General features: G+C 42.7%; 1 protein-coding gene across 1 annotated transcript in view; it reads left to right on the top strand.

The window, feature by feature from the left end:
• The window catches only part of LOC124545813 (odorant receptor Or2-like), a 51401-nt gene that overhangs the window by 14008 nt on the left and 13566 nt on the right, over nt 1-23827 (top strand). The window contains exon 3 of the mRNA XM_047124760.1: nt 6113-6214. Within this exon, the coding sequence (XP_046980716.1) occupies nt 6113-6214 (102 nt within the window). The remainder of the gene's footprint in view (nt 1-6112; nt 6215-23827) is intronic.

Raw genomic sequence — 23827 nt, 5'->3', positions numbered from 1 at the left:
GACGCATTCGTACACCACACGATATTCAATAACATAATTGTAAAAACTGCTCTCACATGTCTTCATATGCTTACAAGAAGCGACCGGTCATTTCGGACCTCGTATTCACAAATTAATACATGGCTAAGCCAATACGTATACGATCGTCATCGTAACATCATCGAATTCCGGAAAATTAACAACAGTTTTATACATGGATTTTCTCCGGAAATGTTTAACATGTTACGTCTGGAAGAATAAAGTTTTACTTCTCATTGAGTCTTGGGGAGGTCAAACGAATCCGGAGATATATGATGCAATTTTTCAAGATGACGAAAATATGCAAACTTGGTCTGTAAAAGTCATACCTCCAAAATGCACTTCTTTGGTGCAACCTTGTGATGTTTACTTTTACAGGCAAGTTACAAATTTCATAAAGCGCTTGCAAAATTGCAGCGCATTGTTACAGGAGAATCGTGAAATTAATACCCGGGAAGACCGTATAAAAATTCATTCCATAATTCACCATCAATTATCGTCACCAATATTCCGAGACATGATTCAGTATGTCTGGTTTGCCTCAAATTTATCAGGAACTAGAAACATTTTTGTAAATGTTAATGGGGCGTGTTTTTGTACAGGTTTATTGCAAACGCCCTGTGAATCCGCTTTTATATGTTGCGTAAGATATCGGAAAAATTATTGCTTTGTTTGTTTTTACGATAATTACCACTGCGGTTCTTGTTTATAATTGTTATATGTATAAACATTGAATGTTTCCCAATCGACTTTGTTATTCTGATTAAAAACCCAATGTTTCTCCTCATAGACTTTACAATGAAAAATGGAAAACCCACCGCCGTGAATTGTGCTGTTGGACAAAAGGAAAATAATTTTTATTCAATAATGTAACTAATTTGTTATAGATAATGTAGGTTTGGGAAACATTCTGAATAGTTGATGGAATAACAAAAGAAAATGAAACAGAAGGAAAAAAGTGCTGGAAGTGGAATCGAACTCGAGACCTCTGGCGTAAGAATCCGAGCCCTAAGCATAATTTTTTTTTTTTTTTTTTTTTACCGTGCCGTTGGCATCTAGGCCAGACGGCGGCTCGGCAGTGGATCATTTTATACTCATACGACACCTAAGAATATTTGGATCGATTTTTCCCGAGGTTTTCCGGGTAGTGCGTCCTAATATATCAACCACATGAGGTATTAGGGGTCCTCTTTCACCACACAAAATTTCGGACAAATCCCCGGCCCCACGGGTTTTTTTTTTTTTCCCGTGCCGTTGGCATCTAGGCCAGACGGCGGCTCGGCAGTGGATCATTTTATACTCATACGACACCTAAGAATCTTTGGATCGATTTTTCCCGGGATTTTCCGGGTAGTGCGTCCTAATATATCAACCACATGAGGTATTAGGGGTCCTCTTTCACCACACAAAATTTCGGAGAAATCCCCGACCCCACGGTCGTGCCGTCTCCTTGTGAGACCGAGCCAAGTACTGAAGAAATTCTCATTACTGGGCACAGACATGGATTCAACAACGTATACGGGAACATTTCCTTATACAATGTCGTTATTTATGTCATTCAGTTGACCTGGTCTGGTTTTATCTTGAGATTCTAAGGAGAACAGCGTCGACTGTACGTTACAGTTTAATCTTTGTTCAGCATTTGATTTCCCCTGTTTTCCATCAGCAGTAAAGTTTTCTTTTCGACTATAAGTACTGCACTGAAAAGAGGAAATGGAAACCGCTCTAAGGATGGTTTTTATTACAAAACAAATTTTAAATGACTATGTATTCTCGGTATTATGTTGCATGTCCTTCAATTTGTCCTAGTTTTGACTCCACCACCGATAAATGGAAACAGGCAGATTTCCATGTATCTAAACTTTCAGAAGGCACTTGACACCACTTCCACCTGCAGATTCATAACCAGGATACTAGCACATGGCTTAAGTTCCCAGATATGAGTGGCTCGATGAATTCTTAACTAACGGACGACGAGTTTTCACCGGGGACAAAGGTACTTGTGTGAGTCACCAGGGAAGTGTGACAGGACCGCTATTACTTTCTATATACATAAATCATCTGGCGGACAGTGCGTGCAACAGTCAGTGGTTTCCGCTGATGATGACGTAGTTCACGAGAAGACGTCGAACCTGAGTGCCTGTAGGGGGATACAAGATGATATAGACAAAATTTGTTACTGATTTTATGAATGGCAAGTAGTTCTGAATGTAGAAAAATGTAAGTTAATGCGTATGAATAGGCTAAACAATCCTGTAATGTTTGGATACAGCATCAGTAATGTCCTGAGTGACAGTCACGTCGTCTAAATATCAAGGTGTAACGTTACAAAGCGATAAGGAATGGAACGACCATTTAAGGATTGTGGTAGTGAATGCGAACGGTCGTTTCTATTTATTGGAAGAATTTTGGGAAAGTTTGGTTCATGTCTAAAGGGGACGGCATAAAGGACATTAGTGCCACTTATTCTTGAGTGCTGCTGGAGTTTTAGGAGAGCCGTACCAGGTCGAATAAAAGGAAGACATCGAAGCAATTCAGAGGCGGGAAGTAGATGCATAACCGTGTGGTTCGAAGAACATGCAATTGTTATGAAAATGCTTCGGAAATTCAAATAGAAGTCAATGGAGGGCAGGCGATGTTCTAATCGACGAGCACTATTGAGAAAATGTAGAGGACCAGCATTTGAAGCTGACTGCAGAACGATCTCACTAATGCCAACATACGTTTCGCGGAAGGACCACGAAAATAAATTTAGTTTCCTAAGAAGGCATTAGTCAGTCGTTGCTCCCTCACTCTGTTTTCGAGTGGAAAAGGAAAGGAAATTAATAGTCGTGGTACAGGGTACTCTACGCCATGCACCGTACGATAACTTGCGGAGTGTACATGTAGATGCAGAACGCCTGTCGAACATGCACTGAGTGATGGAATACATTGCTAGTGCCAAGCTGTGCTTACCTCTGGCGTTCGAGGTTTTACAATACACGTGAAGTGTTTTTTTTTTTGTTTAGTTTTGGTTTTTTAGACTTCTATGAGGTAAAAACCGAATGCTGTATTTCTGTACTTATATCATCAGAAATAAAACGTAGTGTCTCAGTGTCAATAGGAAAATAGAACAAAATACTCTTTCTGTTATTTTGTCGAAAACGGACATTTAGAGACTGTAACACAAGTTCATCCTTACAAAGAAGAAACTAGCAAGCAGCCACAGTTAAAAATACTATTTATTTACTCAAATAGTGCAGTTGCCGATTTCGAACCGACAGGTTCATTATCTTCAGAAAACTGTTCACTTTTGTATTACATTTACTTTTGTTTAAATTTGTTGGTGAAACAGAGCACTGCAACTAATTTAAAGAACTGCAAATGTAATAAAAACGTTAACAGCCATCTAAAGATGGACCTGTCGGTTCGAACCGGTTAAAGGCACTATATATTTAAATGAATAGCATCATTAACAGGGGCTGGATGTCGTTTTCTTTTTTTCAATAGTCGTATCATAAAAACAATCTTACTGGCATAGTGTTAGTTGTAGTATGGTAATTAGAGCGTTCTTGAACAAGTATTTATTTTCTAATTTGTCTCATTAGTTTTTGTGGTATCGTGGCGTGCAACATAATGCTGTGGCCTTAGAATACACAGATGGACCAAAATATCGTGAGAACCGGCTTAATAGCTTGTTTGCCCGCCATCGGAACGAAATATATTGCTGATTCTGCATATCAGGGACCCGACAGTTGGTTATTAATTTGTGGAGGGATGTGCATTCAATGCCCACGCTCAGGTCATGTAATTTACAAAAATAACGGGGCACCGATTTGCATAGGTGGTGATGGCGCTGGATAGCAACCGGACAGTTTCCATAGGATTTACGTCAAGCGAATTTGATTGCCGAGACACCAATGTGCGTTCGTTGTAATGCTGCTCACATCACTGTAGCTCGGTTCTGTCTCGTAGACACGTACAATTATACTGCTGAATAAATGACATCGCCGTCGAAGAAGACATCGAGCATTAAGGGACGCAGATGGTTCGCAGCTGTCAGCGAGTCTTAGAGTACTATCACAAGTGCCATGCAAGCACAAGAAAATATTTCCCACAGCGTATTACTGCTCTTAATGCTCCCACCACCCTGCATCCGTGGGGCGCTGTACATTTCAAGCCTCCGTTCACGACCAGCGACCTAGTGTAGCTAAAATGTGATGCACTCGAAGAACCGACACGTTTCTATTGACAGGCGGTCGAATACAGATGGCCTCTTCCTTCTGCAGTCGTAATTGACGGTGTCGTTGGTCAACGTGTTAACACATAGGGCTGGTCTGCTGCGGAGCTCCGTGTTCAACAGTGTACGATGAACACCTGTGCGTGCTTTATCAATTTGCGATTTCAGCAGAAGTGGTACAGAACACCATCTGTCCTACTTTACAGAGCAGACAAGCTTCCAAATTCCACCTTCTGTGAAGAGTCGTGGACGTCCAACCATTTAGCGCTTAGTGGTAGTTTCAGTACCCTTGTACCTTTTCCGTAGATGCTCAAGATAGTAGCAGGTGGACATTTGAGCAGCTTCGCCATTTTTGAAATACTCGTTCACAGCATCTGCGTAATAATAATCGGCCCTCTGTCAAAGTCGATCTCAGTAGATTTCCCATTTGCAGCCCATATATTCGCTAGGCTTATCTCCCTTCCGTGTTTGCTTCGCTTACATACTTTCACCACCGCGTCACGTACCCACAACGCCACTAGTTGGCATCCAACGTCGTGATGGACAGCTGTGATAACTTTTTGGCTTATCAGTGTATACTGGCAACTTTGTGAATGTTGTTGTTGTTGTTGTGGTCTTCAGTCCTGAGACTGGTTTGATGCAGCTCTCCATGCTACTCTATCCTGTGCAAGCTTCTTCATCTCTCAGTACCTACTGCAGCCTACATCCTTCTGAATATGCTTAGTGTATTCATCTCTTGGTCTCCCTCTACGATTTTTACCCTCCACGCTGCCCTCCAGTACTAAATTGGTGATCCCTTGATGCCTCAAAACACGTCCTACCAACCGATCCCTTCTTCTAGTCAAGTTGTGCCACAAACTCCTCCCTAATTCTATTCAATACCTCCTCATTAGTTATGTGATCTACCGATCTAATCTTCAGCATTCTTCTGTAGCACCACATTTCCAAAGCTTCTATGCTCTTCTTGTCCAAATTATTTATCGTCCATGTTTCACTTCCATACATTGCTACTCCATACGAATACTTTCAGAAACGTCTTCCTGACCCTTAAATCAATACTCGATGTTAACAAATTTATCTTCTTCAGAAACGCATTTCTTGCTTTTGCCAGTCTGCATTTTATATCCTCTCTACTTCGACCATCATCAGTTATTTTGCTCCCCAAATAGCAAAACTCCTTTACTACTTTAAGTGGCTTATTTCCTAATCTAAATCCCTCAGCATCACCCGACTTAATTCGACTACATTCCATTATCCTCGTTTTGCTTTTGTTGATGTTCATCTTATACCCTACTTTGAAGACACTGTCCATTCCGTTCAACTGCTCTTCCAGTTCCTTTGCTGTCTCTGACAGAATTCCAAAGTCATCGGCGAACCTCAAAGTTTTTATTTCTTCTCCATGGTTTTTAATACCTACTCCGAACTTTTCTTTCGTATCCCTTACTGCTTGCCCAATATACATATTGAATAGCATCGGGGAGAGGCTATAACCCTGTCTCCCTCCCTTCCCAACCACTGCTTCCCTTTCATGTCCCTCGACTCTTATAACTGCCATCTGCTTTCTGTACAAATTGTAAATAGCCTTTCGCTCCCTGTATTTTACCCCTGCCACCTTCAGAATTAACTTTCTGAATGTAAATCAGTTATACAGAAACAAGGATACATTGTTTTTTTCTTTTTCATTTGGCTCTTACAACTTATTCCATTTCCACTCTTCAATTGTGCGCCGTCTCTAATGACCTCGTTGTCGACGGGACGTTAAACACTAACCTCCTCCTCCTCCTCCTCAATTGTGCGTCATAATTTCGTATGGCACAATAGAATTTAAACAATAGTGACGAAGAAGATTTATTTCACCTGGCATTCACTTTACAGAACGAGGACTTCGGAGCCGTATTTGAGTGTGCATCCTTCCTGCCAATTCCGTGCGCTCACGTCTTTCTCTACTGCTGGGCAGCCAACAGTGTGACTGTTCAGGTAAGTACCAGGGTCAAGCAAGACCAGACACAGATAATTTTCGGTATGGGTCTCTTCACAATATACCAATTAATGAACCGTTAAACTGTAGTCGTCAAAAATTTTAGCACAATAGCCAATACTGACATTTCCGGGCAGCACCTAGCGCCGCACATACACCAGCAAGCGTAGCCGAGAGCACTAATAGGCTGCTTCCTGGACTCGGGTAGGCGCGCCGGCCCGGGGTCGAATCCGCCCGGCGGTTTAACCACGAAGGCCGGTATACCGCTCCGCCTGGATGTTTTCCACATCCTGCTAGGTGAATACCGTGCTGGTCCCCGCGTTCCGCCTCAGTTACACGTCTTGCAGACAATTGAAAACGTTCGCACTATTACATGGCTTACACCAGACGCAGACAGCTGGGGTGCACTAATTCTATCCCAGGGAGTTCGGGGTGATGGCAGGAAGGGCATCCGGCCACCCTCTGGAACTAACACTGCCAAATCAATAGCAACAAGGTCGACACCTCGCTGATGCGGGACAAAGGCTGCAAAACAGATAGGCAGACCTAGTGCTGTACATATACAGGTCTTATTATTAATTAGTATGTTGTGACCCTGCCTCACCTCCCCCACCCTTAACTGACTAGCTATATTAATGGTGGGGTAACTTTGCCGCTGCCCCCAAATTCTGATCATTAAAAGTCGCTTCTTTCAGATTGCATCATGTTGACTGTTCTCTGTTTGATTGCTGCCACCCTCAGCGACCCCAAAAATTCTGACACTGTAACTGCCTGAAGAAGTGTTGTTATGTGTCAGCGGATGATTAATTTTTTTTTAACAAGAATAACTGTACTTTTATTTTAATGCACAACGCTATATGATACATGATCACAAATGTTTACTATTATAAATATTTTGAATGTTATTTTTCTCCTGCTGAGCGCACTGTATTACAACAGACTTAATATGATTTCGTATTCCTAGCTACAAATTTTTACTAATAATACATAAAGTGCATTGACCAGTCAATGTTATTGTGTTTTAAATTTATACCATAGCAATTGATCGTTACGAGATACACGCATCCATGAGTTGTCAGTGCTGGAAGACGAACAAGCAAACATTCCCCCTGCCACTTCCCCTCACCCTACAACGATAAATCTAACTCACCCTGCAGTAAGGTTTGCCCCTGAGGCGATCACTTTTAACTCGCCTACTATAGTTCCTCTAGCATATTTTTATTCAGTGAGGGAGACAGGCTTAGCCAACAGTTCCAAATGTTTATGGAAAAAAATCGACAGATTTAAGGGTAATATCCGGCGTACCACAGAGAAGTGTGATAGGACCGTTGCTGTTTACGATATGTATATAACTGATCTAGTAGAAAGCGTCGGATGCTCTTTAAGGCTGTTCACAGATCAAGCAGTTGTTTATACCAAAGAAGCAAAGCCAAAAAGTAGTAACAAATTGCAGAACGACCTGCAGAGAATTGATGAATGGTGCAGACTCTGGCACTTGACCTTGAACGTAATTAAATGTAACATATTGCGCATACATAGGAAAAGAAACACACTACTGTACAGCTACACTATTGATGACAAACAGCTGGAGACAGTGTCTGCAATGAAATATCCAGGCGTAACTGTCCAGAGTAACCTGAAGGGGAATAAACATATAAAACACATAATGGGAAAAGCAGACACCAGACTCAGATGCGTAGGAAGAATCTTACGGAAATATAACTCATCCACGAAAGAAGTGGCTTATAAGGCACTTGTTCGGCTGATTCTTTAGTATTGTTCACCTATCTGGGATCCCTATCAGATAGGACAGATAGTGGAGATAGAAAAGATCCAACGAAGAGCGGCGCGATTCGTCTCGGGATCTTTTAGCTGGAGAGAGAGCATTACGGAGATGCTAAACAACCTCCACTGGCAGACATTACAAGAGAGGCGTTGTGCATCACGGAGAGATTTAGTATTGAAATTTCGGGACAGCACTTTTCAGGAGTCAGACAACATATTGCTTCCACCCACGTACATCTCGCGTATTGACCACGAGGAGAAAACTCGAGAAATTAGAGCCAATACAGAGGCTTACAGACAATCATTCTTCCCACGCACTATTCGCGAGTGGAACAGGGTTGGAAGAATCACATAGTGGTACCGAAAGTACTCTCCGCCACACACCTTTAGGTGGCTTGCGGAATATCATGTAGATACAGATGTAGTTTTGGATACAGTTCCGTTATCCTTCATCAGTAGCTATTAAACGTTAGTAGCTGTTACGAATGGGAATGGAAATTCGAAACAGCTAATGAATAAATAAGTACCATTCACAACTGTTGGCTGTTCCTGATTTCTTCGTCGAATAAAATTATTGGGCACTTGCTCCAAAAGGAAATAAGAGTCTTAAACTGCTAAGCAATTTATCCCTTTCCCCTGTCGTAAGCGGCTAGTTTTACTTAGCTCACAACCGAATTCACCTATGTCAATTAAAACCATGCGCACCTCAAAATATTACTGTCTCTGTAAGTATTTTTTTTACTAAGCAGGGAAAGTGCACTATTAACTATTCTCGAAGTTGGTTGACGGTTTTGGATTAGGCTGTTAGTTGCTAAACGCATATTACTAAAAAATACATGATGAGAACCCTGGGCCGCACAAAAATTTGAAACTCACGCGGCCCGTGGGTCGCTGGTTGACGACCACTGGCTTAGACTGTGAGAACACGTATCTCTGTGAACTGTTGTGCTTTCCTTTTATAAGTTTCGTGTTTCGCATTCTGCGGTCAGTGTCTCGGTAAGACGCTGAATAACTTACAAACTCGCGAGTAGCAAATTCTGAAAGCGGTAGGGAGTTGGTGTTGAGTGGCAAGGCTCTGAATCAAAAAAGTTTATTCATAGTTAAACAAACTACTTTATTCACACAAAAAATCTCACAAGCGTAACACTTACCTCCAACATTTATAGTAATACTTTACCAAGAGAAACGAGGGAAAAATTACCAAAAGCTAAAATATACTTTAAAGTCTTCCATATTTAATAAATCTGCCAGCCAGATCAATTTCAATATAAGGAAAACAACTGCTGACAGCATTTAAATAACAAAACATTAAACAGCAGCCGCTAACAAGAGTACTGTTACGACTTACGGGAAGCAACTGGTTGCAGAATTTAATAGAATAACCAAATGAATCAAGCATCAACTGACCGCCAGAATAATACTTCAGAGCAAACAAATGGTGGCAGAATTGAAACGAATAATCAGTGCAATAAATAAAGGAGCAACTGCCCACCAGATTTAGTATTATCACTTGCAGAAAGCAAATGGCGGCAGAATGTAAAGGATTAACCAATCCAATCCGTAAAGGACCAACTCCTCACCAGATTCAGCACTGTCATTTATAGAAACCAACTGGTTGTAGAATTTTAAATAATAACAAATTCAATCAGTGAAAGAGAAAATGGCAACGAAATTGAGTATTATCATTTACAGAAAACCACTGGTTGTAGAATTTAAAATAACAGTCAATGCAAAAAGCAAAAGAGCAACTGCCCGCCATATTTAGTATTATCTTTCACAGAAAGGAAAATACGGCAGTAACCCACTGAATTAAAAAAAAGGGCTGCCAGGCAGACAATTACTTAAAAAGACGAAATTTTGGTGAAAATGTAATTTAGCATAACACAAAAGATTAAACTGAAAGGTAAATCTTACTGTTTACAGTTCACCAAAGTATTGGAGCAAACACGTTTTCTAGTACCGAACCAGCACGGCCTTCTTTACATAATGAAAAACGAAACAGTACACACCTTCAATCGGAGAACACTTAATTCCGTCTGTAGGATTCCGACAGTCAGGAGGTCACGGAACCTAAGCCAGAACACAAGAATCACTTAGGATCTCTTGACTAAATGGTTGGGCAGCCTAACTAGGTCCTTAATTCAGCTCACTCGTCGTTGCTTACGGATAATAAAGGCTTTAGCAGCAAGTGATCCATCTATTTCTCTATACGCTTCGTTTCGGGGATCCATAAACAGACAAAACTAACAGACGGAATTACGATATCTCCTTCCTGTAACATGTGAGACACCGATAACAACAGCCGGCCGCTGTGGCCGAGCGGTTCTAGGCGCTTCAGTCTGGAACCGCGCGACCGCTACCGTCGCAGGTTCAAATCCTGCCTCGGGCATGGATGTGTGTGATGTCCTTAGGTTAGTTAGGTTTAAGTAGTTCTAAATTCTAGGGGACTGATGACCTCAGATGTTAAGTCCCATAGAGCTCAGAGCCATTTGAACCATTTTTGAACCGATAATAACATATTTAGAAAAATGGCTCAAATGGCTCTGAGCACTATGGGACTCAACATCTTAGGTCATAAGTCCCCTGGAACTTAGAACTACTTAAACCTAACTAACCTAAGGACATTACACACACCCATGCCCGAGGCAGGATTCGAACCTGTGACCGTAGCAGCCTCGCGGTTCCGGACTGCAGCGCCAGAACCGCACGGCCACCGCGGCCGGCATATTTAGAAACTATATACACAGGGAAGAGACGACTTTGGAATTAAAGAACTCGTCCGCACAGGGTACTATAGTACAAAAGGCTTCAAATACAACATCACCGGCTGACTTAAGTTAAATGAGATAGTCATTTTGAACAGTACTCGCAGTTAACCTGACACGACTCGACTTAGCAGCTCCAATGAAGCCGTCAGATTAATGACAGAAAGTCGCTATGAAAGCACTTAATAGCCGCTTTGACGCAACTAATTCACTGACTTCAGAGTGTTTCTGGAAAGTTTATGAAGAACAAAGCCGGGACGCACACGGGTCGATCACAAAACGACATAAGTCTTTTTTTTTCATTTTTACAAATTAACAAATACTTAAAAATTATGTATTATGAGCACTATGAGAATGCATGTCAGATTTACTTTACATACACACTACAACGGTCATGAGCATTAGTTACCTTTGAGATTGTGCATGGTGAGTTGATGTTAACAAAGACGCCGCTATCATCAGCGCCTCATTGAGTTCGAACGATGTCGTATAATAGGAACACGAGAAACTGGTTGTTCCTACCGCTGTATTGCAGAGAGACTTGGCATGAATGTAGCCTCTGCACATGATTTTAGGCAGCCGTGTTCACGAGATCGTAAGGTCGCTAGGAGGTCTCCGTACGGCAATGTGGCACTACTGAAAGACCATTGTGTTCGGCGTGTGGCTCTGGTGCATCGTACTGCATCTGCAGCCGTAATTTGAGAAACAGTTGACATCACAGTGACACAACCACCCGTCAGAAATCGTTTACTTGAAGACAACTGTGGGCGAGACGCCGTTTAACATCCATTCCTCTGACCGCAAGCCAGCGCCTTTTGCGACTTCAGCGGTGTCAAGCTCATTGGAGAGCAGTGTCGAGATTTGTGTGTCTTCCGGAGAAAGATTTTTCTGCTTCGGTGACAGTGATGGCGGTGTGTTGTTTAGAAGCAGGCCACTTGTAAACGACCTGTTTCAGTGCTAGACACGCTGGACTTACACCTTTAGTTACGGTTTTAGTTGCGATTTAGTATGGTAGCAGACGCCTGTACACTGAGAGCTGTGTCACAAGCTGCATTGTCCAGCTGGTAGTTACTATCGTGACGAGTAAGACCAAACAGTATCTTGGGGTGGACGTGGTTCTCAAGGACAGTTGCATACTTGTGTTGATCCAATATCCCCTCCAGAATGAGCAGATCACGTAGGGAATACCACTAAAACAGTCTCCAGACAATAATGCTCCCTTCCTTGTCGCAGGATGTTTGCTTTCAGACATTTCAGCCCGTACACATCAATGGCCCTCTTTCCGATGGAGCGTAAAACGTCATTCATCCAAAGTGGCCAACTGTCGCGACTTGTAGAACTTCATTTGCGGTACTGGCGTGCGTATGCAGCCTTCGTCGGCGATGAACTGAAGTTAGCATGGTTACATGAACAAGGCACTTTCTGCGGATGCCAGTACGCAGCGGCGTTCTTTGAACAGTGGTTAAGGAGACACTGTTGGTAGCCTCTTGGTTCATCTGGATGGTCAGTTGCTCCACAGTTGCACGTCTAGTCGCCCCAACAGGTCTCCCCAGCTGTTGTTCACCCGTGTAATCTACGGCTCGTGTTGTATTATGGTTGTCTTGGAACCGGTTTTCGAAAGCTCCGTTCGGTAATGCACGGCCTACCTTAATCACGACGGCACGCGAACAATTTCCAAATTTTCAGACTTAACCGTTTCGCAAATTCTTCCACCTCTAGCCCGAAAGCTAATGAACGTACCCTTTTGGACGTCAGATAGATCACCCCGTTTCCCTATTACAATAGCGACTGTATTACTTTACTTGCCCCCCCCCCCCCCCCCCCCCCCGACATGCTTTATCTACCCTTCACTGCCTGTTTCTGAGTGGTTGGCGTCGAGCATAGGTGGTGCTCACATTAATGTGACTGTACCGTGAAATTTCTTAATACTTTCTGAGGTGGGCTGAAGAGCCCAGCTATACGACGCCCATGTAGGTTTCCTTTCTTACAGTTACGTTTTGTGGCATTTAAGAAAAAATGCTGACTCACTCTCTCCCAGAAATTCAGTATCTGAAATGGTGTTCAGTTTCACTTCTCTCTACCAGTTGCACACCAATCTTCACTAGACATTTACAGTAAGATCAAAGAAAGAAACTTCGACAACAAAACAATACTGAACGCTCTTCTTCAAGATGTTTATCGTAAACTGCAAATCTACATCTTAACTATTTCTCGTGCTTCCTCAGATGTACCGTAGTTCATGATACACAGCTTCGTAAGTATTGTTTTTCGAACATCAAAGCGTTTACTGGTTTTCTTCCAACCCAAACTTCTGTTCATTGTAGAAATAGCTTTATTCGTTTTAGATGAACACTTTCTTTGATCAACTTTCTCCATTTTCCTCCTGGAATTCCAGACACTGAGAGCGTACACCAAAACAATCAGACTTAAGAAAAGAAACAGTACTTTGTCTGGTTTAAGCCCCTGAAGGCGGTGTCATGCACACAACTGTACACTACACCTTGTTAACCAAGCACATTTGGAAAAACCATCTAAACTATACGGTTTGTTCATACACATTAGCCTCTATTCAAGAATAGTGCCGCTGGCAGCATAGCTGACATTCGGAATGGTCTCACCACATCAGTCTCACCAAATCGGAATGGTCTCACCTCATCAGTCTCACCACATCGGTCTCCGTTGTCACTCCAGCGTCGACACAGACTGCGCGCTGGCGTCGGTGCATCCTTGATAACGCGCACTCTGCTGCAGACCTGGGGCCCCAAGCAGCATGGCACCTCACGGAAACGTTTGCGAATTGTTTAGCAACATGTTTTGTTCTACAGTTAAGTTTTACTGACGCCCTCGGGCATCAGATAGGCATCCAGTCATCAAGTCGTGACTGGCTCTCAACTGCCACCCGACGTCTTGCGTTCTCAGGATAGTCACAACACTTTTTGTACTGTGTACAGTAGAAGGGGAGTTCACTAACGGCTGTTGTTTGTATCAGCAAGACTATTGACCTTACCAACTAGCAGTATCCATGAAGCAATGGTTTAGCACTTTACTTTTTAGTCATCTGTCCCTTGCCTGTTTTGATGAGACCCGCCGCAAATACACTACTGGCCATTAAATTGCTACAGTACGAAGATGACGTGCTACAGACGCGAAATTCCACCGACAGGAAGAAGATACTGCGATTTGCAAATGATCAGCTTTTCAGAGACTCACACAAGGTTGGCTGAGGTGACGACAACTAAAACGTGCTGACACGAGGAAAGTTTCCAACCCATGTCTCATACACAAACAGCAATTGACCGCCGTTGGCTGGTGAAACGTTGTTATGGGGCCTAGTGTAACGAGGAGAAATGCGTGCCATCACGTTTCCGACTTTGATAAAGGTCGGATTGTAGCCTATACCCGATTGCGGTTTATCGTATCACGACATTGCTGCTCGCGTTGGTCGAGATCCAATGACTGTTAGCAGAATATGGAATCGATGGGTTCAGGAGGGTAATACGGAACGCCATGCTGGATCCCAACGGCCTCGTATCACTAGCAGTCGACATGACAGGCATTTTATCCGCATGGTTGTAACGGATGGTGCAGCCACGTCTCGATCCCTGAGTCAACAGACGGGGACGTTTGCAAGACAACAACCATCTGCACGAACAGTTCGACGACGTTTGCAGTAGCATGGACTATCAGCTCGGAGACCATGGATAGGGTTACCCTTGGCGCTGAATAACAGACAGGAGCGCCTGCGATGGTGTACTCAACGACGAACCTGGGTGCACGAATGGCAAAACGTCATTTTTTCGCATGAATCCAGGTTCTGTTTACAGCATCATGATGGTCGCATCCATGTTTGGCGACATTGCGGTTAACGCACATTGGAAGCGTGTATTCGTCATCACCATACTGGCGTATGACCCGGCGCGATGGTGTGGGGTGCCATTGGTTATACGTCTCGGTCACCTCTTGTTCGCATTGACGGCACTTTGAACAGTGGACGTTACATTTCAGATGCGTTACGACCCGAGGCTCTACCCTTCATTCGATCCCTGCGAAACCCTACATTTCAGCAGGATAATTGCACTACCTCATGTTGCAGGTCCTGTACGGGCGTTTGTGGATACAGAAAATGTTCGACTTTTGCCCTGGCCAGCACATTCTCCAGATCTCTCACCAACTGAAAACGTCTGGTCAACGGTGGCCGAGCAACTTTCTCGTCACAATACGCCAGTCACTACTCTTGATGAACTGTGGTATCGTGTTGAAGCTGCATGGGCAGCCGTACCTGTACACGCCATCCAAACTCTGTTTGACTCAATGCCCAGGCGTATCAAGGACGTTATTACGGCCAGAGGTGGTTGTTCTGTGTACTGATTCCTCAGGATCTATGCACCCAAATTGCGTGAAAATGTAATCACGTGTCAGTTCTAGTATAATATATTTGTCCAATGAATACCCGTTTCTCATCTGCATTTCTTCTTGGTGTAGCAATTTTAATGGCCAGTAGTGTACTTTTCTACACCAACCTTTCCATCTCAGAGTAGACTCTGCAAACATAGGTGCTCAGTTATTTGCTGGAAGCATTCCCATATATGTCCTCCTCTACAATTTTTACCCTGTATAATTCCCTCTAGTAGCATAGAAGCTATTCCCCGAAGTCTTAACAAATGTCCTATCATCCTGTCCCATCTTCTTACCAGTGTTTTCCATATATTCCTTTCCTCGGCGATTCTGCTGAGAACTCTTCATTCTTTGCCCTATCATTCCATCTTATTTTCAATATTCTTCTGTAACAGCACAACCGAAATACTTCGATTCTCTTCTGTTCCGATTTTTATATAGTCCATGTTTCACTACCATACAGTGCTGTGCTCCAAATGTACATTCTCAGGAATTACTTCCATGTTCAATACTAGTAGACTTCTCGTGGCCAGAAATGCTATTTTTGCCAGAGATTGTCTGCTTTTGATGTACTCCCTGCTCTGTCCATCATGGGTTATTTTGCCGGCTGGGTAGCAAAATTTTTTAGCGTCATATACTTTGTGATCATCGATCCTGATCTTATGTTTCTCGCGGTCCTCATTTTTGCCACTTCTCATTACATTCGTCTTTCTTCCATTTACTCCCAGTCCCAATTCTTTACTCATTAGACTGTTCATTACATTCAACAGCTTCTGTAATTATTCTACACTTTCACTCAGGATAACAATGTGAGCAACGAGTCTTATCATTGGTATCCATTCAGACTGAATTTTGGTCTCGCTCTTGAAACTTTCTCTCATTTTCGTCAATGCTTCTTCGATGTATAGACTGAACAGTAGGGCGAAAAGACCACATCCCTCTCTTACACATTTTTTTTTATCGGAGTACTTCGTTCTTGGTCTGCCATTCTTATTGTGCGCTCTTTCCTCTTGTATTTATTGTCTATTACCAGTCTTTCCCTATAGCTTATCCCTATTTTTCTCAGACTCCCAAATATTTTTCAGCTTTTTACGTTGCTGAACGCTTTTACCAAGTCGACAAATCCTATGAACGTGTTTTGAATTTCCTTCCGTCTTGCTTCCATTGTGGACAATAGCATTCCTTAAACATAAGCCTAGCAGACTCGCGGACTGGACCCAGGGATAAACCTTCGGGAATTAGTGGTTAGAACGTTATGTTCATTCCAGAGCCCAGCAACCAACATGCCTACCTTCTCTGGTTTCTGCCCTTTGGCAAGAATTTCTGCACAGATGTTCAGACGTTTAACTGACAGTGTCCCCAGTAAGGTTAAAGCTATTATAAAGATGAAGGGTGGCTACGACTCACATTAATAAATACCAATAAGTGTCCAGCTTCGTTTGAGCGGAAAATACATATGTATCCCTACTGGTTTCATGGAATCAGAACATCATATAATTTACAGAGCAGCGGGAAGGAGCTGCCGTGTTTGAATATGCTCAAGTCAGTGAAAAATGGTTTCAAACCAGAGAGGGATTGCTGCCGAGAGGAATGCCGTTTCGTCTCATCCAGTTTCTGAGCAAACGTTCCACACGGAACATCATTCATGACTATTAGGAAACGGCTATCTGGCAGACGGCCATTGGTCACAGTGACACATACCGCTGCACTTTTTCAGAGTGCCAGACGACACAGAAACCAGACAGCAACTGGTTTGAGAGACGTGGTGTAGTCTGACGAATCGCCTTTTTGCCTCCTTTCGGTTGTTTCACTGGATCGATGCGTTTACGCCATAGTGCGTGAAGAGTGTAGTTCAGGCCGGAGTTGGTTCTGTGATGTTTTATGAGTGTTTTACCTGCCATGACTTGCACCTACTTTTTCAGAACGGAACCAGAATTCTCGATGTCTGAACTTCTGTCAAACAAACAAATGATCTACAGTGCAGTGTCTGACACACTGTGTAGACGATCAACAGCCGCATTCAGTTTAGAATAAACTCACAAACTGCGACTGTGGTTCCGCATCAGCTGCCGGATACTTCAGCACAAATGAAATTTTGTTCCAGACTGGGAATCGAACCCGGATTTTCCGCTTGTTGCAAGAGGTCACCTCAACCAATTTTCTAGATAATTTCAATCAAAAAAAAGTGAGCAATATGCAGGAAATATAGACTCATTGTTATTCTACAACGATTACTACTTAATCCTTTTACTACTATTTGGGTGTAAGTGTGGCACGGCAGATTATCAGAGAACCTGTGGGAATTTTCTGCACATTATTACTATGAATGAATGCCCCCTTCTGAAGGGACGACTGCTTACCATTTGCAGAATTGTTTTTAATTCAGCTTGCAACTGTAACTTGGGCTGTGTGCCTAGTTCACTGTTAACCCTCTGCTCAGCTATGCTACATACTGTCACATCGACGTAACCGCGTTTGTGAATAGGGAACAGAATGAATCGGTTTGAAAATCTTGTAAGAAAGCTACAGTGACGTCCACGCAACCATTTCGCGTCAGTGTCTTCAATAAATTGCGCGTACGTATTGATTTGACGTTTGACACGTATTGAGAACCTACTGTGATCAGCCAGAATACTAAAACCACCTACCTAATAGTCGGTATGTCCACCTTTGGTACGGATAACAGCGGCGACTCATAGTGGCATGGAGGAAATGAGGCCTGTGTAAGTCGCTGGAGGGAGCCGCAATCACATCCCCACTAACACAAGTCACCTAATACCATAAATTCTGGGGAGGGGGGCGGTGAGCTCTGACGCCATGTTCGGTCACATCCCAGATGTGTTCGATCGGGTTAATATCTACCGACTTGGAGGGCCACCACGTCATTTGGAACGCACCACTGAGTTCCCCGAACCACTCCCTCACACTCCTGGCGTTGTGGTTTGGAGTATTATCTTGCCGAAAAAAGTCACTGCCGTCGGGACACACGATCGTCATGTAGAGGTGTACGTGATCTGCAACCAGTGCACGATACTCCTTGGCCGTCATGGTGCCACACATTAACACCCTAGACTCATGGATGCCTATGTGAACGGGCCCCAGGGCGTAACAGAGCAGCCGCCAGATTGTCTCTGTCCCGCAATATGGGTGTCAGGGAGCTGTTCCCCTGGAATATGACGGATTCGCGCCTTCCCATCGGCATGTTGAAAAAGATATCGGGATTCATCATACTATGCAATGCTACACCATTGCGCCAAAATGCAACGTCGATGGTCACGTGACTGTTTCAGTCGTAGTTGCCGATGCCATGGTAATAACATCGGCACCCATGCATGGGTCGTCGGCTGCCGAGGCCCATCGCTAGGAATTTTCGGTTCACTGTGTGTTCAGGCACACTTGTTCTCTGCTCAGCTTTAAAGTCTGATGATAGTTCCGTCAAAATTCACCTCCTGTTCTGTTTCGTAGTCTGCCCAGGCGACGATTGTAATAAGGGGTGGCCACCCAAACCCACGACGTCAGGACGTGCTTTCACCCTGGTGTCGCCAAGCGTTGAATACACTCGTCACAGTGCTGCTAGAATACCCGACAAGTCGTGCAGCTTCCGAAATGCTCGTGCGGAGTCTCCGCGCCATCACAAACTGTCCTTGGTCAAATTCAGATACATCGCTCAACTACCCACTCTACACACGGACAGCGTGCTCACTGATACTACGTGCACCGTGCATGTATTTGACTAGATGTCATTCCTCGCCAGGTGACGCTGCTTTCGCCCGGACGGGCTTATTAGGGATAGAAGGCCGTTGGTCATGACGTTCTTGCTGATAATGTATAATGCGGTTTAAAAACGCGGAAAGATACTCTAAACACGGATGTGTGCCTATTTTCTGCATGTCATGTAGTTTTTGTGCAGATGTCGTATGAAATCCTTGAGATGTTTATGCATATTCTTGTATGTCCAACCTCTCTCCATGTTGGAATGCGAAACGACATGAAATATCATTTTTTAGTTGTTGCTGCTGACTATGGCATTAATTAAATGACTATTCATTAACGTCTTCCATGCTGTGAGGGAACTGGTAGAGAAAGTATTATGCTTCAATTTTTGTGCCTCAGATGACGTTAGGAAATAAATTTTAGGATATATATGATGAGAGTTCTTCGCTGAGAAACTTTTGCATTTCATAAAAGTTTATATAATTCATACCTTGTATTGACTGCGTAAATACAATAGCAGAGTATGCAGGTAAAATATATAGTTTTAGAAACTATAGCCTCGGATTTAATGCCCGAAACAATCCACTTTTTAAGTTAACCTCCGCAGTACCAAGGTGGTTGGGGGGCAGGTACTTTACGCCCAGCTTAATTTAGTCGCGTACTTTATCATTTAAGATTTAAAAAATATTAATTTTAATGATTTCCTATACCAGATTTTTTTAACTTTTTTCTCTTTTTAAACTTAACCCAAAAGATTAAATCTTACAATGGAACGGTAGGCTACAACATTTCGAAACCTAACAGAAATTTTACACCCTTGATGATTTTACCATAAGAAAAGCACTGTCAAAGTTTTAACTGCCAAAAGTTTCGAAAACTGCCAAATTCACAGCTCGCCAGGCCGTTAAAGAAATGTACACAAGCATCGTAGCTGTATAGGCAGCTCACGTGCAACACGGTAGGCGCCTGGCTTTCTTTGACGCCTCATCGGGACAACGCGATCTTAGTTTGGAAAGCTAATTTCAGTCTCAACTGATAGTTCGTCTTAGACGATTGTTCACAGTTGCCACACAACCGAATACGCAACTCATTTAAAATCCATAATAATTTGCAGTTCCCAGTGTGGTATCACTAAGTGTTAACAATGGGGATAAAACTCAATCAATTTTCTGTGGGTCTCATTCGTATATGCTTGCTAATGGCATCTGTCTATGTGCAGGTTTCAGAGTTGGACAGTAATGTCGAATCCTGCTAACGCTCAACCTTGCAAAGATGAAATACGAAGAACGTGCTGTACAACTAAAATCAACCATTTCTCTTGGAAACCTACAAATGTTTTATTTATTCGTTAATTTCCTTGACATTCATTCGAATAATGTTGATATATCGTTAGAAACTGTGGAAAAAGACCGATGATTGTTGTGTTAATTAAAGTCCAGAACAAAAATAAAGTAGCCTTACAGCCCAAAGAAAACATGTATGCTGTTGGCTTTCAGCTACAAAGGAAAGGCTGTAAATATTTTGCTAAACGAAAGGGAGAGAAAACACAAGCGGTGTGTATAGCCAGTTTCATTTCATAATATCGACGTGAATTGTATAAGTGAAAAAGAGATATACAGAAAGCTCGAAATGTGCGCCAAAATGAAACAAGCCGAATTATGAAAGAAAAAAAACATTCAAAAGATTTAGACATGCCCTTGAGAGTCAATGTGCCGTCGCTGAGGAGGTCGACGATGACGTGGCGTGTGAATTGTAAATGAAATGAACGTTACTAACATCCTTGCTTCCTCGAACTGATTAAAGGGATTCAGTCAGGAAATTACACGGAAAAGGAAGTCGCTAAATTACGAAGTTTACTTCAAGTAAACGTGTAGAGGATATGTCTCTAATGGGTAATACTGTAGAGAAATTTATAGGTGACTTGAGAATGAAGCTTCGTGTTATCCTCTACAATGCTGTATATAAATCCAGTCAGTCAGTTTCGGACAAGAACTGCGTGCAGACCGAATGAATGAAGTTTGTAGCTCAAGATTGAAGCACAAAGGAGCTTTACACCTATCTTCAAGATATTAGGATCACAAATTTAAAGGAAGACTGTTTAGCTGCAAAACCTTTGTAATCGAAGTAGCAAAATCTGGCAAAATGCGGCAGAATATGTTTCAATACTACATCCAAGAAGCCTTCTTACTGTCTTCAGAAAACCATCAATTGCTTTTGTTGGACTCTTGGCTTGGAGGAAACGACACTTCTAGCTTTATATGGATGACGAAAAGACTGAACGTAATGAGGATACCGTCCGGAATTAGTAGTGTGAGTCAGCCTTTCGACAAACAAACGTTTCACCAGTCTGGAGCATTTTTCAGAAAATTGTGGGACAGTAGGATTTATGATAGCAGTTTGTCATTTCATGTTTATCGGCGCAACAGTACTGTTAAACTTAAGCCATTTGTGCATTGCCAGCTTTCATCACCACGTTTCAACGAATATGATCAAGTACAACTGGTACGCAACACAATTCGCAGATCAACGACCACGACTATTTCTTACCCTATCCAAATTGTCTTTAAACAGAACTAGTAATTGAAACTTCCTGGCAGATTAAAACTGTGTCCAGAGCCGAGACTCGAATTTGGGACCTTTGCTTTCGATGGCAATTGCTCTCCATCTGAGCTACCCGAGCACGACTCACGATCCATTCTCACAACTTTAATTCCGCCAGTACGTAGTCTCCTACCTTCTAAACTTCACAGAAACTCTCCTGCGAACCTTGCAGAGCAGGCACTCCTGGAAGGTTCGCAGGAGGGCTTCTGTGAAGTTTGGAAGGTAGGAGACTAGTTACTGGCGGAATCACATCTGTGAGGACGGATCGCGCTTTGGTAGCTGAGAGGATAGAGCACTGGCCCGCGAAAGCGAAGGTCCCGTGTTCGAGACTCGATCTGGCTCACAGTTCTATACTGCCAGGAAGTTTCATATCATCGCATATTCCGCTGCAGAGTGAAAATTTCATTCTGTAGAATAGTAGTTACTGTCGAATGCATTAATTTAGGTTTTTACTTGTGAGCTTATTCTTAGGAAATTCTTAGATTTCGCCAATCTATAGACACATCACGCTTTGTAACGACTAGGGAATAATGGAGTTAGTAAAACACACATTATCTAAAATTTATCACACGAATGGTGCTACAGTAATTGTTATGAAATATCTCATGTCAAAAAATTAAATTCCCAATCGATGAAAGACGTCTGCAATATAACATGATTTTTCTTCTTGTGTGGCTACTTGTGTAACGATTACATGTGCGACAATTTAGCTGTCGGTATGAACTGCAGGTTCTCAAAAAATTTATAATTGTAGACACTTTTGGTTTGAGGTTTTCAGTGACATCAGCAACATCTAGGCATTGAAACGAATCAATAGGAGCAGGTGAAAATTTGTGCGAGATCGGGACTCGAACCCGCTTCTCCGCTTAACGCCAGCGGTTGCGTTAAGAGCCTCAACCATGCGAGAACGCTTCCCAGCTGACCGAAGTTCCCAGGCAGTTCTAGATAACTATAGTTCAATTCTTTTATCTTGGCGGTTCGCGCATGCCCGCCCAGACGCGTTAGATTGCTGCGTTGCCAGTTGTACGCGCCAAGAGAAGCAGCGCCATAGTATAGTTCGCAAACTTACGTTTAGGGGTGAGCGCGCAGTTTATGAAGTAAAGCCACCACGGCCGCATTAACCCTTTCGCTGCTACAGAGACGTGCTCCCCGCATTCCGCGATGTGCGCGATTTTGTCATCATTGCACTGCTCGCCTGTGCAGACACATGGTTTTTCGACTGCTTTGACACACTTTATCATTCGTTTTATCATCATTTCACAAAAACTATTTGCCCCCAAATTTTGATTTTTACACATCTTCTTGACGGATATCTTCCCCCCATATCTTACTTAATTTTGTTTCGATGTTCAACGCAGCTATTGTGCAGCATTAGATGTAGTAAAGCATTGCACGAAATTTTGAAGAGTTTGCAGAGGTAAAAGTCAAAAGCGTATACTTTCCATATGGTCGATTTTAGTTGCCACTAGAAATTTCAAAAAATTACATTCAAACGAATAAAATTCATGAAGTAAGACACTTCGATGTTGTTTTTAAATAAAGAAAGTATTAAGCGCCTAACAAGATTTGAAATTAGAATCTTTTGCTTATCATTCAAACACTTTAACCATTACACTAACGCAGCTTGTCATACAATATATCTCCCGAAGGACTTTAAACTATCACGCAAAATGCCGACAAATACTGTTGGTATGACTGTGAATTACTCACGTTTCGTCGAAGTACAACAGGAAATAAACAAATAAAGCTATTCTTTATTGAGAAAAAGCGGTTAGTGAGAATGATATGAACACCTTTCCTTCCTATCGCCTGAATTAGGAGGCATACTGCTTGTTTGCTTTAATTTATTAATAGAATGTGAAGCAATTAGTATAAAGAATGCTTTTTCCAAACTTTCTTTCATAGAAAGTCTGCTATCAAGACATTGTTTTTGTTCAATTACTTTATTTATGACTGAACGTTTCTAAAACTGAAGATACTCGTCTGTGCTGTGCACTGCAGTCGAGCTCTGGCAACGTCGTTCTCTGTTCATTGGCTGAGTGTGTTTTGTGACGTCAGATGCGCAGAACGGACCTAAACTCGGCCGCCGTCATAAATGACGCGCACTTTAGAGTAGCATCATTTACCGATGGATCCCACACTCGCCAATTCCGATTCCCACAAGAGATTGGACTTTGTGTGTTTTTGAACGTAATCCTGGGGCACATCGTAGCAAATTATGTGTAATTGGCACCATATATCCTAATATATCCTAGCTGGTTTGAAACCCTGGCCATAGTGTTCCAAATGCTATTAATGAGCGAGAGATCCGGCGGTCTGGCCGGCCAAAATAGGGTTCGGGAAGCACGAAGA

This window comes from Schistocerca americana, chromosome 8, assembly GCF_021461395.2.
Source record: "Schistocerca americana isolate TAMUIC-IGC-003095 chromosome 8, iqSchAmer2.1, whole genome shotgun sequence".
Taxonomy (NCBI): domain Eukaryota; kingdom Metazoa; phylum Arthropoda; class Insecta; order Orthoptera; family Acrididae; genus Schistocerca; species Schistocerca americana.
The sequence above is the reverse complement of the archived record's forward strand: the minus strand, read 5'-3'. Positions and strand labels throughout refer to the sequence as shown.